Source organism: Rousettus aegyptiacus, unplaced genomic scaffold (assembly GCF_014176215.1).
Source record: "Rousettus aegyptiacus isolate mRouAeg1 unplaced genomic scaffold, mRouAeg1.p scaffold_m13_p_18, whole genome shotgun sequence".
In the NCBI taxonomy this organism is placed as follows: Eukaryota; Metazoa; Chordata; class Mammalia; order Chiroptera; family Pteropodidae; genus Rousettus; species Rousettus aegyptiacus.
This window is the reverse complement of record NW_023416293.1, coordinates 16,647,824-16,663,681: the sequence shown is the minus strand read 5'-3', so window position 1 is coordinate 16,663,681 and position 15,858 is coordinate 16,647,824. Positions and strand designations below refer to the sequence as shown.

The following is a 15,858-nucleotide window of genomic DNA, read 5'->3' as shown; positions in this document are numbered from 1 at the left end:
TTGGCTTTTTCAAACCCGCTCTCTGGCTTACATGTTTTAGACCTGAAACATACAGACATGTTATAAGAAAAGGTGTTGGGGGTTCAGTGACTCCCGTCACTCTTTCTCGCTTTCTTGCACCTTGTCTACGTGTCGTTTGAGGGTGTTCCCAGCTGCTCATCAGAAGGTGCACGTGTAAACGCGAGCTCACCTGCTCCCAGGTAGGGGCCCTGGCTTTGCCTCTCATCTAGCTGTTATCACGACCTCATTTAATCATTCGTTCCCTCTTTCATTAATCTGTGTTTAATGCGGACTTTCCCCCCCTCCATGATGTGAAAGCAGGTCAGCGGGGGAGGAAACCCCTCGCTCCGGCTCTCGCTCATCGTGGACAGTTTTCCTCTTCCTGTCTTGCTCTGTTTGTTGGGAGAGTCCTCCTCCCTCGGCGGGGGACCGTCGGCAGGCCCCGGGCGGGTTGTGCAGGGGCCACTGTCCTCAGGCCTCACGGCGATCCAGGTCCCAGCGCAGACTCGCCTCAGCACTGGGCTTCTGAGACCGGCATGGAGGTGGTGACAGAAGGGTCTCACGTCCTGTGTATCACCTTGGGACACTCAGATTCATCTCCATCCCCAAAGACAGGAAGGACCAGAGAACCTGCAGGGGTCCACGGACCTGGGAGAGAACTAGGAAGCTGTGTGTGTGTGTGTGCGTGTGTTTGTGTGTGTGTGCGCGCATGCGGTGGGGGGGGGGGATCCTACAGAGTGGGCCAGTTATGTGGATTCCAGTGACCATTTTTGTTTCTTGAGAGGACTGGACAGAACTTAGCTGACCTTCACTATGACCTTCATGCTATTGACCCCAAGAAGAAATATGTGCCCAGAAGGACTCCTTGGGGTCAGCTGGTCCCAGATTCGCGATCGCAGGCTAGCAGCCGCTGCTGGCAGGGGCCTGTCCTGCACTCTGCATGTCAAGGAAAAGCCACGGACTGAGCCACCAGCCTCCCACACTGCATTCCTGCCATCTGAGCCCAACAGTATAGCAGTGGTCCCCAACCTTTGTGGCACCAGGGACCGGTGCTCCTATGAGCATCTAACGCCTGGCGATCTGGGGTGGAGCTGAGGCGGTGATGCTGGCTCTGGGGAGCGGCTGCGGATGCAGATGAAGCTTCGCTCGCCCACCTGCCGCTCACCTCCTGCTGTGCAGCCGGTTCCTCACGGGCCACGGACCATACCGGTCCTTGGCCTGGGGTTTGGGGAGCCCTGTAATAAGGGACTTCCTGGAATCACATATCGACCAGTGGGCTGGGACCTGCCCTGCCCAGTCGGAGCTGCAGAGCTATAGCCTCATTTGCATATTCATCAGCCAGTCAGCTCCATAAGGACCAATCAGAACACACGATTTCACTCGACCAGGACAATGCTATTTGGATTTCTCATTTGCATATAAATGGGCCGGTCTGGGACCAGGGCCTTGCCTCCGTCTCTGGGAAGTCAGCGCTGGGTTCCCGCTGGAGGGGGCCTTGCTGGAGGGGGCCCTGCCCCCCTGTGCAGCCCAGTGAAGCTGCTCCTCCCCCTGCACCCCGCACTGGGGGCTCCTGGTGGCACCGAACTTTTTCTTTGTCACTCTGGCGATGCCCCTCTTCCTTTCGGAAGCCGTCCGCCGTCCGTCTGTGCCCCTGGCCTGCATCACCCTGCTGGGAAGTCCTCAGCCCGATGGCGCTGACCCAGCGGGACCGGGGAGGGACTGGGAGGGACGTCACACGAACCGTCCTCCATCCCTCGTTCCCCTGTTCACAGGGCATCTCAAGGCCACCCTCTGGCCTTTAGGACCAGACGTGCAGGAGGATGGGATCGGGCCCCGGGAGGGAGCAGGCAGGAAATGGGGAGGCTCCTGAAGTGCCCACTGGCTGTCCTGTGGGGTCCCTGCCGGCAAAGCGAACGTCGGCCATCAGCGTGGCCAGTACCAGAGCCTGAGACACAGGAAGACTTTTAAACAAGAAAGACAGGAGCCCTTTCGCCTCGGGAAAAGTTATGAAGCGAGCACCATTAGAAATCTTACCCAGTTTATGCTCCAGAAGCGCTTTCGGATTTAAACAAAAGGTCATGCTGCAAACAAATGAATTTTCCCCTTGTTTTCTTGTCCTTAGGCTTTTCCTCCAAACGCCGTCACTATATTTTTTTACTGCAGTTCAGTGACTGTATTCTTCACAATAATCAAATTGGTCAGCTATCGCCTGCACCTCATGTTGGACAAAGGAGAGGCCGTTCCGCCGAGGCCCCCCCGGGAGGAGGAGGGGCCCCCCGGAGACAGGGAGGCCGACGGCAGACGCCCCACCAGTCACAAGAGCCCCAGGTAACATTTCCGGTTAATGCACCAGTTCATGACTTAAGTGCTTTTGTTTTGATTAAAATAAGTTTTCTCACTTATTAGTTATTTATGAAAACATGCCAGTATGGGCAGACGCAAATATGTGCATTTTTCTTCCCTGCGAGTATGCACTTAGGCATAAAATTGATACCGGTAATTGAGATGGTTTAGCTGACTGTTAATACGACCTTAATCCGCGCTCTGGGAATCGTCGGCAGTTTGCTTCATGCAGCACAGTGTTTTATTCCGGTATTTTTTGTTCCGCCATTTCGGCGCTTAGCACGTGCCAGGGTATTTTCAAACAGAATTTCCCTGTCAACAGTATTGTGTTAATATGATAAAATAATGTTCTAATACAGAGGCGGCGCGTGGCGTAAAGTGGCTGTAGCCGCGGCAGGTCCCGGGGAGCGTCCCCGTCACCAGCCCGGCCTGTATCTCTGATCCTTCCTTCCGAGCGCGAGTCTCATTTTAAAGTCCTGTTCATGACTCGGCTCAAAAACGTAACTTGTAAACAGCGATTATGACAGAGTGGAATTCAGGGGGAGCCTTGGGGACGGACAGCCAGGGGGAGCCTTGGGGACGGACAGCGCGCAGGGCGCAGGCCTGCCGGGTGCTGCCACTGTCACCGGCCTGTGTTTCTTGTGTTGGGTTGGCAGCACCGGGCTAAGTGCAGGGCCGAGCACCGGGCCGAGCGCCGGCGGCAGGGAGGCGGCGGCCAGCCCCAGGCGCGCTCCGCGCCTGCCCCACAGCAGCCCTGGAGCGCACGGCGTCGGCTCGCGACACCCTGCGGCGCTGCTGGTGAGTGGCGGGGCCCTGCTGTCCCCCCTCGTGTCCCAGGACCAGAATGCGCGGCGGTGGGCTCGGGCGCGGTGGGCTCGGGCCTGTCGGCCTCGTGCCTCCGGAGGATGACTCCTCGGCGCGAGGACGTGGCCGGGGGGAGGGCCCGGACCCCCAGATAGACACGGGTCCTGTGCCGGGAGCACCCGCCGGCCAGGGGACCCCGTGCCGACCCCCCCTCCCCCAGTTCCGTGTGTCTGCAGCGTGCACCCGGAGCCAGCTGCACCTCCCCTCCGTGAGTCACGCTTGGCTCTCGGACGTCAGCAAATGACCTTCCTCTGATTCCTCTCCCTGGGCCCTTCTCTGCAGCGTAAAGTAGCGTATTATTCCTCCTCCTCTGAAATCGCTGCTCAAACGCTGAGCCCCCTCCCATCGCGGCCGGCGCCCCGAGCTGGGCGCCCTCGCCTCCGGGCCTTCACTTTTGCCGCCCGGTTCGTAGCCCCTGAAGCAGAGTGGACACTTGTCTCTGCCCCGCGGGCTGTTTAGAGGGCGGCAGTGCTGACCCCTGGGCACGGATCATGGGCTTGGCCGGCCGCTGATTTTCCTCCTTTCGTTTCTCTAGGAGTTGCCAGCGCGGGAGACAGCGGAGGATCTCAAAGGTAGAGTGTTTGTTTTCATCGTTTAATACGTAATCACAGCATCATCCTCAGGGGAGTGAAAAACAATTTTTATGAAGCGATGCCAGTGAAATCGTTGAAAATAAGAATTATGCCTTGAGATAGCAGTTATATTTCAACTTCATTTCTTTTACTCCTTTAAAAAATTTTTTTCTTTTTCAATGAAAGTCGGCATTCAGCTTTGTTTTAGATTAGCTTCAGGTGTGCGGCATAGCGGTCAGACGTGCGTCCACGTTACACAGCGGCCCCCCGGCGAGCCTGGCACCCGCCGGGCGCTGCACGTGGTCATCGCGGTGTGATGGACCCCGTTTCTGGGGCTCTGCTTTACGCCTCGTGGCCGCTGTGCTCTTCCCCCCTCCCCCCTTCACCCAGCTCCCCCCCCCCCAGCTGACAGTCACCAGTTACTTCTCTGCATCTCTGAGTCTGTTTCTGTTAGTTATTCATTTCTTTTACTCTTAATTTTAAGTATTTCTCATCAGGATTTGCATATCATGTCTGCATTAAAATTGTGATATTTCATCGGTTATGTTTTATTATCTTTTTTCCTAGTCGGTGCCTCATTTCCTGTGTCTCATAATAGCAGATGTAACAGAATAAATTTATCAACATACAGACTTTATTATAGAACATTGAAAAATGACAGAGGAAATTATGTCACATTTTGCATATCTTTGAAGGTACAGATTTTGTTTCTGGGAACTTGCTTTTAACCTTTCGAATTTTTGTTTTTCTTCTTTACTAAGATTGCATTTTATTGTCTTATGATTACCGTCGGAAGACTTAGAAAAGAACTTTTGGAGGCCTGTAGTGACCCCTTCTTTCTCTGCATTTTTTCCCCCAAAACTACTACAAAGACAAATTCATGATCTATTTAAATTTCGAGCGTAGTGTAAAATTTTATTTTCTGGAAAATAGTTGAAATTAGCACTATGGCCCTGAAAACCTAAAATGAAGCCTCTTTTTTCGTCACTCGGCTAAATTTCACAGATAACAATATGTAAAGGATAATCCGAATTCCTTTCTCTGTGCTACTACGACCGAAAGGAGAGGCACGTTAGTTAGGCCCCAGACGTGTTGGCGACACACACAGCTTCCTGTCGGTGTTCCTCACACAGACAGGTGCATCGTCCTCACATTCGGTCTCGTGTTCTTCCAGATCAGGTGTGCCGTCGCTGTCAGTGCCCTCAGGCTACATCCTTTCAATGTCCGTTCCTGCCTTCAAACCTCACCGTTTCGATTTAAACAATTCCTTCTTTCCCCGTTCTAGGAATTCTGGTCGAGGCTTTGCATGTTTCATCCAGTGCGAGTCGTCACAAGTGCAACGTCCAGGTGGCGTGTAGAGCCGCACCTGGCCGCCGCGCCTGGCCGCCGCGCCCAGTGTCTTCTCAGCGACACTGTGCGGACGCAGTTCCTGTTCTTCCTTAGACCAGTCTCGCAATACACCGTCCTATCGTCCGATTCCCTTTTTGTTGTTGTTAAAAGCTACAATGTCTTTTTTAACAACTTCATTGAGAAATAATCCAGATGCCATGCAATTCACTCGTTTAAGATGAGTAATTCAGTGGTTTTTAGTTTATTCTCAGCGTTGTATATCCGTCATCACAGTCCATTTTAGAAAATTTTTATTAACTTGAAAGGAAACCCCAAACCGCATGGCCATTACTCCTCAACCTCCCATCTCCGTCAGCCCTAGGAAACCACTAATGTCCTTTCTGTCTATTGATTTGCCTGTTCTGGACGTTTCATGGAAAAGGAATCATAAAATCTGTGGTTCTCCGGCTTCTTTCACTTAGTATAACACTTGGAGATTCATCCGTACTGTAGCATATGTTGGTACTTCATTTTCATTTCTTTTTATTGGCAAATGAAATTCCATTGGAGGGATGGACGACACCGTGTTCATCCGTTTACCAGTGGATGGACATGCGGGTCATTTGCACCTGTTGGGTGTCGTGCCTGGTGCTGCAAAGAATATTCATGTGCAGGTGTTCGGGTGGACATGAGCTTTCATTCCCCCGGTTGCCTACCTAGGAGCGGAATCGCTGGGCCACGCAGCAGCTCTGTGCTTAGCCATTGGAGCAACTCCCAGACCGTTGTAGGACCAGGTGCATCATTTCCCATTCCTGCCATCGGTGTACGAGGGTCCCAGTTTCTCAGTGGCCCTGGCAACGCTCGTTACTGTCCATGTTTTTTATATGGTGGGGTGAAGTGGCATCTCATTGTGGTTTTGATTTGCATGTCTCCGATGAATAATGATTTTGATGTTTTCCAATGTTGTCTGACTCGTGAGGTTGATTTCGATGTTGATAAATGTCTATTCAAGTTCCAGTTTTTAATTGGATCATCTTTTTATTGGTGAGTTATAAGAGTTCTTTATATGTTTGGGGTACAAGTGCCTTATCAGAAATATTTGCAAATATTTTCTCCCATTCTGTGGGTTGTCTTGTCACTTTCTTTGTGGGGTCCTTTGAAGCATAAAAGGTCTTAATTTTCATGAAGTCCACTTTATTTATTGTTCTTTTTTTTTTTCTTGGGTTTTGGTGTCATATGTAAGAAACCATCGCCAAATCCAGAGTCAGGAAGATTTATTCCCGTTTTCTTCTAAGAGTCGTATAGTTTCGACTTTTATATTCAGGTACCTGGTCCATTCCCAGTTAATTTTCGTGTCCGATGCGAGGTCGGGCTCCAGCTTAATTCTTTTGCTGATGTTTCTCAGCTGTTCCAGGACCATGTGTTGAAAAGACCGTTTCTTTCCCCCACTGGCTGCCCTGGCAGCCTTGCTGAAAATCAGCGGACCGCACATGTAAGGGTCTGTTTTTGGACTTTCAGGTCTATTCTTTGGATCTATATATCTATGCTTACGTCAGTATCACACCATCTTGGTTATTGTAGCTGTGTGAAAAGTTTTGAATTGGGAACTGTGAGTCCTCTGATTTTATCTGGCTCTTCTGGGTCCCTTACACTTCCATGTGAACTACCAACTTGTGGGCGGCTGGGTTATTGGTGAGGAGTCTGTCGACTGTGTAGATAAATTTGGGGAGAGCCGCCATCTTCAGGTTTCCAGTCCACGAACATGGGATATCTTCCCGCTTATTTGGATTTTCTTTGTTTTTTGTTTTTTGGTTTTTTTTGACAATGTTTTATAGTCTTCAGTGTCTAAGGTCCTGCGCGTCTTTGTTAAATCTATGTCTAAGTATTTTATTTTCTAGGTGCTGTTATAACTGGAATCGTATCCTTAATTTTATTTCACATTGTTCATTACTTGTGTATAAAATATAATTGATTTTTGCACATTGACTTTATATTGCACAAACTTCCTGAATGTTTTTATTAGTTTTGTTTTTTTTTGTTTGAGAATGTTTTTGGTGAATTCTTTAGAATTTTCTATGTACGAAATGAGCTCTGTGAATAGAAATCCTTTGCTTCTCCCTTTCTACTCTAGGTACCTTCCGTGTCTTTTTCTCGATTAATTTCTCTGGCTAGGATTTCCAACACAACGCTGGCTAGAAGTGCTGAGAGTGGACACGTTGCCTTGTTTCTGACCTTGCGGGGAAAACATTCAGTCTTGCGCCGTTAACTACGATGTCGGCTTCGGGTGTTTCACAAATAGTCTGTGTCCGGTTCGGGACGTTCCCTCCTAATCTAGTTTGTTCACGTTTTTGGGGGGGAAGGGCATTGGGTTTTTACGAAATCCTTTTTGTGTACCTACTACGCGATCCTGTCGTTTTGTCACAGTGTCTCTGTCGATATATATTTTTTTCCTAGTCATGCAGTATGTTTTTACAGATAAAGTATCAACGGTAGAAGCCAGATGACTGACTATATTCAGTTAGATTTCATTGTTCGGCCATATCTCGATAGAGTCACTTTAGGCCGACTTTCCTGAGTTTTCCAAGTTGGAAACTGATAATCACCGTTTTCCCTCGGGGCGGAGCAGGCCCCGAGGGTGGCGGATGCACGGAAGGCCCGTGCCCAGGCCGCGGCGCGACCGGTCACCCCACACGCCGCAGCGCAGTGACCGGCTTCCCTCTCGGCTTTCGCGACAGCACGTTGCCGGAGTTTTCCTTCTCAGTGTCCTTTGGTGGGTCCCCTCCGTTGCTGGATGGCCGAAGGCTGCAGTGCCCCTGGCCTTGGCCTCGGGCCCCTTTCGCTCCCCCAGACACCAGCCCTCCCTCGGCGGTCTCGCACCTGGCTTAAACACCGCCCACGCGTGGAGGGCGCGCGGCCGATTCTCCCCTGCGGACCCGTCTCCGGACTCAGCCCCAGGCGCCAGCTGCCTGCGCCTCCCGCTCCCGAGTGAGCCGTCTGAGACTCACAGCGGCGGGTGCCGCCCGCGGAGGCCTCAGCCGGCTCCTCCAAGTCCGTACCTCCCCGGGTCTCCCCTGCTCAGCAAACGGTCCCCCCACTGACCCGGCTGGCGAAGCCGCAGCCTCAAGGAGTCTGGCTCGTCCTTCCCCTCCTCCCTCGTGGCTGCCTCGCCCCGTCGTCTGCCCCAAAACGCGGCTCGAACGCGTCTCTCCCCGCGCGCCCACGCGCCGCCGCGGTGGCCCGGGGCCGGTGGCCGCCTCGCTGGCCCCCTTCTTCCGTCCTCGCTTGGCCTCTCCGGAGTCTCGCCTCGCGCAGCTGCTGGTTGCTTTCAAACACTTAATTCTGATCATGCGCCTCCCCCTCCCCCACCACCGTTCAGAAACTTCCACCTGGCTCACGTCCCTCTTGGCACGAAACCCAGGCTCCCGACCTTGGCTTGCCGCCCCGTCTGCCCCGGACCCTGCCCGCCTCGCCGGCCTCCCTCTGCCCCTCGCTCCAGCTTCATGGATGTTTCTTGTCCCTCAAACCTGTCGTGCGAGTTCCCGCCGCAGGCTCTCTGCGTTAAATACGTGTTTGTTTGTTTGTTTGTTCGTTTGTTTGTTTTACCTAGAGAACTCTTTCGTCTTGTCTGTCCAGAAACGGCCCGCATTCCCGCTGATCCGCAGGGTCGGACTTGTGATGCGGGGCCGGGTAATGAAGCCATGCTAACGCAGGAGAGGCCGCGTTTTCCGGTCCAGCCCGAGACCCTGTTCTCAGGCCCCGACCGGCGGTTGGGTTTCCCCTGCGATATTTTTATTCATTTTCAGCAAGTGCGCTTTCTGCCGGGTGGTCACGGGGGGCCCCCCTGACGAGACGGCGTGCAAGCTGAGCTCCTCGTCCCTGAGACAGTGAGGCCGGGTCCGACCAGGCTCAGAGCCGCGGCTCCGGCCTCGGCTTCGCAGCAGCCTGGTGACCGGGCACGAGTCCCCCGGCCCTCCCGTTCCTCCCGGTCCCTGTAACGGGACCTGCTGTGTCCGGCGGGGCGACCTGCGTAGGGTTGTCACAGAGGTAAATGGTGTTCCCTGTCATTGTCAACGTCCCAGAGCACGGCTAAGGCAACGTCCTCGTTTTCTGGAGGATGCAATGCGGAGGAAATGCGTGTGTTTTTCCGGAGCTGGAAAAGATAGTTGGGAAGAAATGTAAACGGACATAAATAAAACTGTGGTTTAAGAAGCATGTGTGGCAAGCGAGGTTAAGTTTTGCAGACGTTGACCGCTTGGGCAATCAGAAGGAGAGGGCTTGTTTCTGATTCAGGGGATTAGGGGGTCTCGTGTTCGGGGAGGGCCGCCGGGAGCAACGCCTCGGACAGGTCCCCGGGGGAGGGCGGGGCTGGGCCGAGGCCCTGCGGTAGCAGCGTGGCCTTCTTGGACTGCAGGTGGGGCAGGGTCTTGGTTCTTTCTACCCATGAGCCCCGGAGGGCGGAGGACAGTATGGACCCCTGCCCGCTCCAGGACCCTGTCCCTGCAGCCCCCGGGTCACAGGGTGAACTGGCATACTGCAATGGTTAACAAAAAAAATTAACGTTTATCTTAAACTGTTTTTCATCCTTGTTCGAAATATGCCCGTTTGCTTTGATACTAAAGCGACACTGTATGTGACTGCGAGGGTTGCATTATTATTCTTTCCTCCAGCATTTGGGTGAGTGAGAAGCCGCTCACCCTGCTTTCCCTGCGGCTGGGCGGACCCTCAGATAACGAACGCTCCCCTCCCCTCGGGCTCCCTGAGGCCACGCGCGCCACGGGAGTGAAGGCAGAGCTGGAGGCGTTTAGTGTGCGCATGGCCGTGGGCTGGGGGAGGGGAAGAAACAAAGATGACCCCAGGGTTTCGGGCCTGGGACGGGCAGGCTCGTCGACGCGTGCGGGGAAGCCGGACAAGCACAGGGCACGCTGTCGGCCACCATCCTAAGTAAGTACTGCTCACAGGTGCGATTTTTAATGTTTCGGAAATGTATGAGTCACATCAGAAGCGTGAGGCTACCACGGTCCTTGGGTCAAGGCGCCGACGAGCCCGTGGCCAGTCCCTGGGCCAGTCCTTCCCTGGTCCATATGCACAGACCTCCCCAGCCTGAGAGACTGGTGCAATCATCCCGCTTTTGGGTAAGGAGGCTGAGTCAGAGCAGAGGTGTTCAGCGGTGTGCTCCCGGAGGCATCCGACGGGGTCTGGAGCATTCTCCCGTGTCGGGACTGAGGGCGGAGCCGCGGGGCCATCCAGAGGGTGGCGGCCATGCGAGCTGCCAGACGCCCCACAGGGCACGGGCGACAGACACCTGTCTGGTCCACAACGTCACCTCGCCGCAGCTGAGACCACTGAGACATCTCGGTTTAGGGGGACGCAGTGACCGTCCCCCAGTAACGAGGCCAGTAAGCAGCAGGGCAGCGAACTCTCCCACTGCGAGACCCAGACGTGGTGCCCAAATCGTCCCAGCCTGCCCCCCGAGGCCACGAGACAGTGATCGCTAGACGTCTGACTTATTGTTTTAAACATGGAGACTTCGAGAGCAATTCGCAGAGGAGGCAGTCTTGTTAGGACGAGCGTGCAGCCGGGGCGGGGGGCGGGGGGCCGCTGGTCCGCGCAGCGGCTCGGCTGTGGTGGTCCTTCCTCTGGGCCTTTGAAATCCGCTTCGGACGCTAACGAAGCTGCTGTTGGTTTCAGGTGTCGTGCTGTCGGAAGACCGACCCGGAGCCCCAGTGCCGTCCACCCCCCCTGCCGCCGGACCAGAAAGCTCAGCTGCTTCTGCAGCCCACGTGCTGGAAGCCGCGACCCCGACGGCGAGACCGATGGGACCAGCGGCGGCAGCGAGAGATGGCGCCGGGAGGGAGGGCGGGGGCGAGGGGCGGCCCCTGCCCCGCCACGGGTCCGAGGGCGGCCTGGCGGACAAGGACGCCTTGAGAAAGCTGCCACCCCTGTCCGTGTCCCAGTACGACTTGCTAGAAACCGATGTCTCCTTCCAGCCGTGGGGGAGTGAACGTTCGGCCCTGGTTCCGGCGCCCGCGGGGGGTGCCCAGGGCCCCCCCAGCAGTAGCCGCCCTCACTGTGACGCGGTCGTCACCAGACCTGAGCACGAGCTGGGGGGCGCGGCCCGGCAGGTGGACCCTCCCTCAGCCCAGGCAGGGGACCCCTCGGACAGCGAGGCGGCCCTCACGCTTCGTGACGCCTCTGCCCCGGGAGAGCCGCTGAGCCTGCAGGAGCCCATCAGAATCGTCATCACCATGAGCAGCGCCCCGAGCCCCGTGACCGATGGGGGAAGCTCGCTGCCCCCGAGGGCGCTGGGCCCCGAGTCCATGGGCGCGAGGCTGGGTGCTGAGCCAGCTCCCCACAGGGCGGCCAGGCCCGCACGCACTGAGCGGGCGACAGTCCCCGTCATCACCCTCGAGCTGCCTGGGGGTGGCGGAGGAGGAGGCGCGTGTCCCGGCGGCCGCGGGGGCCAGAGGACTGCAGAGAGGCGGGCGGCGGAGGCGCCCCCCACCCGGTGTTCCGCCCGTGAGTCTGGGGACGGGGGACATGCCACCGAGGGCCGCAGCGCCTCCCCGAGAGACCCCGGTGAAACGGCGGCCCTGCTCCCGGCCAGCGCCAGCCACGAGCAGGGGCTCGGCCGGGGCCGCGGCGTGGACGCTGCGCCCGGCGCCGGCTCCGGCGAGAGTTCCGCGGGCGTCGTCAGCGGTGAAGAGAAAGCAATGCCAACCTCCAAGTCCGACCTGGAGGCCAAGGAGGGCCAGACCCCCAACGAATCCAACTTCCTGGAGTTCGTCTCCCTGCTGGAATCCGTCGGTGGCGCCAAGGTGGCGGGGTCCGGCCAGAGGGGCGGCCCAGCGGCGCTGGACGGGGACAGCGCGCTCCCCAGAGGTAGGGTGGTGCCGTGCTCATGACGCAGGGCGAGGACGCGGTCTTCGCGCTGCCTCTGGGCCGTGGTTCTGCAGGCGGCGGACGCGGCGCGGCTCGTGCGCTGCTTGGCACCGTCGCGGAGTGTGCCGACCCCGGAGCTGGGCGAGCGTGCGTTACCCCCGGCCGGCTCTGCCAGCGAGCACACGTGTGACCCCGGGGAGGGAGGCCGTGCGCAGCCGTGTGTTCCCACGGCGACGAGAACTCACGACAGAGGTCGCTCTCCCGCTGCAGAGAGGCGCGCTCCAGGAACGCCGGTCCCAAAGCGAGTCTCCGCTGAGCGAATCGACTTTTCTGCTGAATTTCGTTCTAGAATCCTGTAATCGGGATTCCCTGGTGATCCCGTGTTAGGTGCACAATTACGGCGAACACACAGCTCCCGCCCTGTGCCGGCCACTGTCCCACCACGTCCCTCCGTGACGGGTGGCCGCGCGCCGTGCCTCGCCCGAGAGGGGGTCCGTCACCCTCGTGTCTCCATCGCAGTTATCGATCATGGCGCCATCGCTCTCCGGAGCGCTCCCAGTTTGAGCCGTAAATCCTGCGCTTATCCGCGGGGTGACTCCTTCCTCCGCATGTGGCCCCGTGTCCGGGCCCTGCCGTCTGTCCTGTCTTGCAGACGGAGCTCAGGAGTTTTCCCCGACTTCCCCCCCTGGTCTGGTTCGCCTCGGACGAACCCGGACTGAGCGAGCCGTGACCCCGGGCAGTGTGGCTCCAGCCAGCGCCCGTGAAAGTACACGCCGTTTCCGTGTGAACACGGGTTTGTTTGTTTTCGGGTCACTTGCTCCCTCTGGGCTTCAGTCTCCTCGCTGGCAAACGGTGTTGCTGGACAGGGTTTTGCCCAGTCATCTCACTTTTGGGGTCCCCGTTTCCATGGTTCTCGAGCACGTCGCGGCCGCGTGCCCCTCTGGTGACGTTGTGGCCATGCGGTGACGCTGCTCACTGGAGGTCGTGGTCGCGCTGGCCGCTTTGTCCCGTAGGCTGGGCCACTGGCCGGGGTCTGCTTGCGGGGCAGCCGGGGCCCTCAGGCTCCGTGGGCGGCGCCCAGGAGTCCGCTGTTCCCATGCTCCACCTGAAGGATGACCATGCTAGCTGATTGGTCCACTCGTGTTTGAAAATTCAGTAAGTTGAGCTACTTGAATTATGTCACGTGGGTGTGTTCCCATTTTACTTGTGTACAGCTAAGATTTAGCATATAGTGTGATCGGAACAGGAAAGATTCAATTCGCCTTTTTTTACAGACACGAGCCGTATAAGAAAGCATTGGTCACTTTGACGTAAAAATCTTTCTGGTACAAGACTTGGGCGTTCATCATCTACTTGGTATACGGCTTCGTTCATCTAAACCGGCACCGTCCAGAGAACTTTCTCCAGCGATGGGAAAGCGCCCTACCTGCTGTCCAGTGCAGTAGCCGCTAGCCACGTGTACCTGTTAAACGCTGGACATGGGGACTGTGCAGCAGAGCCACTGAGTTTTTAGCTTTATTGAATGGTAGTTTGTTTAAACAGCCACACGGGGCTGCTGGGTCCCGTGCGGGACAGCGCCGGGCCCGGCGGCTCCGTCTTCCAGGAGGCCACGTGCAGGGTGGACGGTGGGCAGCGCGCTGGCCTTGGCGCCTCCTGGCCCAAGGCCAGACTTCGGTCCGCAGCACCAGCTGGGGGAGACTGGACAGCTGGCCAAGCCCGTCCAGGTCGCGGTTTCTTCAATTCGGTAGGAATGAGCGTGTGTTGCAGATTCAGTCAATCAGAACAACGTGTGGAAGCCTCGCTACCTGATCTGCTTTGGCCGTTTGCCCTGATTTTCCCCTTGGGCCAAATGTGAAGTTTATTTGGTTTGTTTGCTTAAATTTCTGCTCTTCCTGAATTTTTCGGCCAGCCACGTTCCGTCAGAACAGTGTCGGTTTAGAAATCCAGGGGACGCTCGAGGAGGCATGGGCGCCCTGAGCTCGTCTCTGGGCCGGTGTGGGCTCGGTTGTCAGGGGCCAGGCAGCTCGGCCGGACGGGAGGCGTTGGACGGGCTCGTGTGCAGTTCCGGGGAGGTGGGGGCTGGAGGCTTTTAAGGGAAGGGGGAAAGAGAAGGAATTGCTGGAAGGCGGTCACTGCCAACGGCGGCCGATCGGGTGACTTTCTAGTGGTGCCTGACCCCTGAGAGGTCGTGAATGCCCTCTTTCTCCTTTATCACTGAGTAATTTGTCATTTATTGTAATCTAAAAGCCCCATTTAGAGTGTATTTACCCAACAACATGATAGTATTTGGGGGCGTCGGTGGCCTAGAGAACATCCCCTAATCTTTCTCCCGCTCGAGGGGGGCATGATGGCGAAGGCGTGAGACTCCCCACTTCCCTCCGCGCTCCGGTTTCCCACCCAGGCCGTCTCCCCGGGGGCCTCAGGACCTGGGGGTGTCCTGAAGTTCAAGGCTGTGGAAAACCACACTCTCGTCGAAAGGCTCCAGAACCATGGCTTGGTCTGGTTTTGGTGCAGATTCGTTTTACTCTGTGGAAGTAGAGGCCAGTCCCATGTGAGAAGCGAAGGCTGTCAGGACCCAGCTCTGGGGTCAGGCAGCTGCCACCTGCCTGCGCCTGGCGGAGACTCGGAGGCAGGCAGGGGAGCGAGGGCAGGTTCCAGGTGCGCTCTGACTGGAGGCGGTGGGGGGGGGGGCGCTCACCCCGCATCCTCTGCGGGCAGCTGGGCGCATCGTCTCCCCGGGTGGGAGCAGAGACAGGAATGAGGCTGTCGATACTGATCTGGTCCTCGCCATGGGGGCCGATCCTGCGAGGCTTGTTGTGTGGCCTCTTGGACCGTTTGCTAGAAACGGAGACGGACTTCCTGCGGGTCCGCCCTGGGCTTCCTGGGCTGGTCACTGCAGACAGCGGCTCGGACTTCGGGGTGTTTGCTGTGGATTGCGGGTCGGAGTTCTGTTTTTATACGCATTGTTTGGCCATCGTCCGTCCATCTGTATGTTCATCTCTTCTAGACACTCTAGGAAAATACCTTACGGATTTATGTAGAGATGTTATTGAAGAATTATCTATAGTGTAGAAGAACTGAAACAAGTTAAATTTATAACTATGGGGTCTAGATCAATAAATTATATGGTATCAACATAATATTATATAACTACCATTTTTGGATGATATAGAAGAATGTTTAATTAATGTCATTAAATATTTTTAATACTTTGAGAGAAATATAACGGTTATAAGACAACAGCTGTAATATGACTTAATTGTTATAAAAAAAAAGTGTGTGCCTGGAAAATCAGGCTGGTGTGATATGTATCATATTGGCTCCCACGTGACCATGGTGGGGTTAAGAGTGATTCAAGACTTTTTTCTTTTATTTAGTTTTAAGTTATATAAAATTAATGTATACATCTTTATGAGTATACATCTTTATTCTACAAGTATTCTTTAAAGGGGAGAATATCCGTTGACATATCTGAACACCGGGCCCATTTAAGAGAAGGAGAAACTGAGGTAGAAAGAGGTGTGAACCAATGGCTCAAAACCCACATGGTGTGAAGGCGCCGAGCTGAGTAAACGCGCCTTCCGCAGCTCGTGTGTGACGCGGCCACCACGGCTCGTGCGTGACAGTTACGGCAGCTCGTGTGTGACAGTTACGGCATCTCGTTTGTGACTCAGCTGCTGGCTAGCGCTCTCTGCTGGGATAGCGCTCTAAACAGCAGGTCCCTGACACACACACACACACACACACACACACACGCACACACGCGCGCACACACATACACACACACACACTTCCGTTTCGCAAATGCATTCAGGTGCTCCCGTGGTCAGTAAACGAAGATTTATTTAAACGCATTCTGAATTCATGGGAG

At 55.8% G+C, this 15,858-nt stretch overlaps 1 protein-coding gene across 1 annotated transcript in view; it reads left to right on the top strand.

The window, feature by feature from the left end:
- The window catches only part of PCNX2 (pecanex 2), a 163,435-nt gene that overhangs the window by 8,748 nt on the left and 138,829 nt on the right, over positions 1-15,858 (top strand). Inside the window, exons 2-5 of the mRNA XM_016163383.2 lie at positions 2,123-2,328; positions 3,000-3,141; positions 3,743-3,779; positions 10,797-11,987. Of these exons, the coding sequence (XP_016018869.2) occupies positions 2,123-2,328; positions 3,000-3,141; positions 3,743-3,779; positions 10,797-11,987 (1,576 nt within the window). The remainder of the gene's footprint in view (positions 1-2,122; positions 2,329-2,999; positions 3,142-3,742; positions 3,780-10,796; positions 11,988-15,858) is intronic.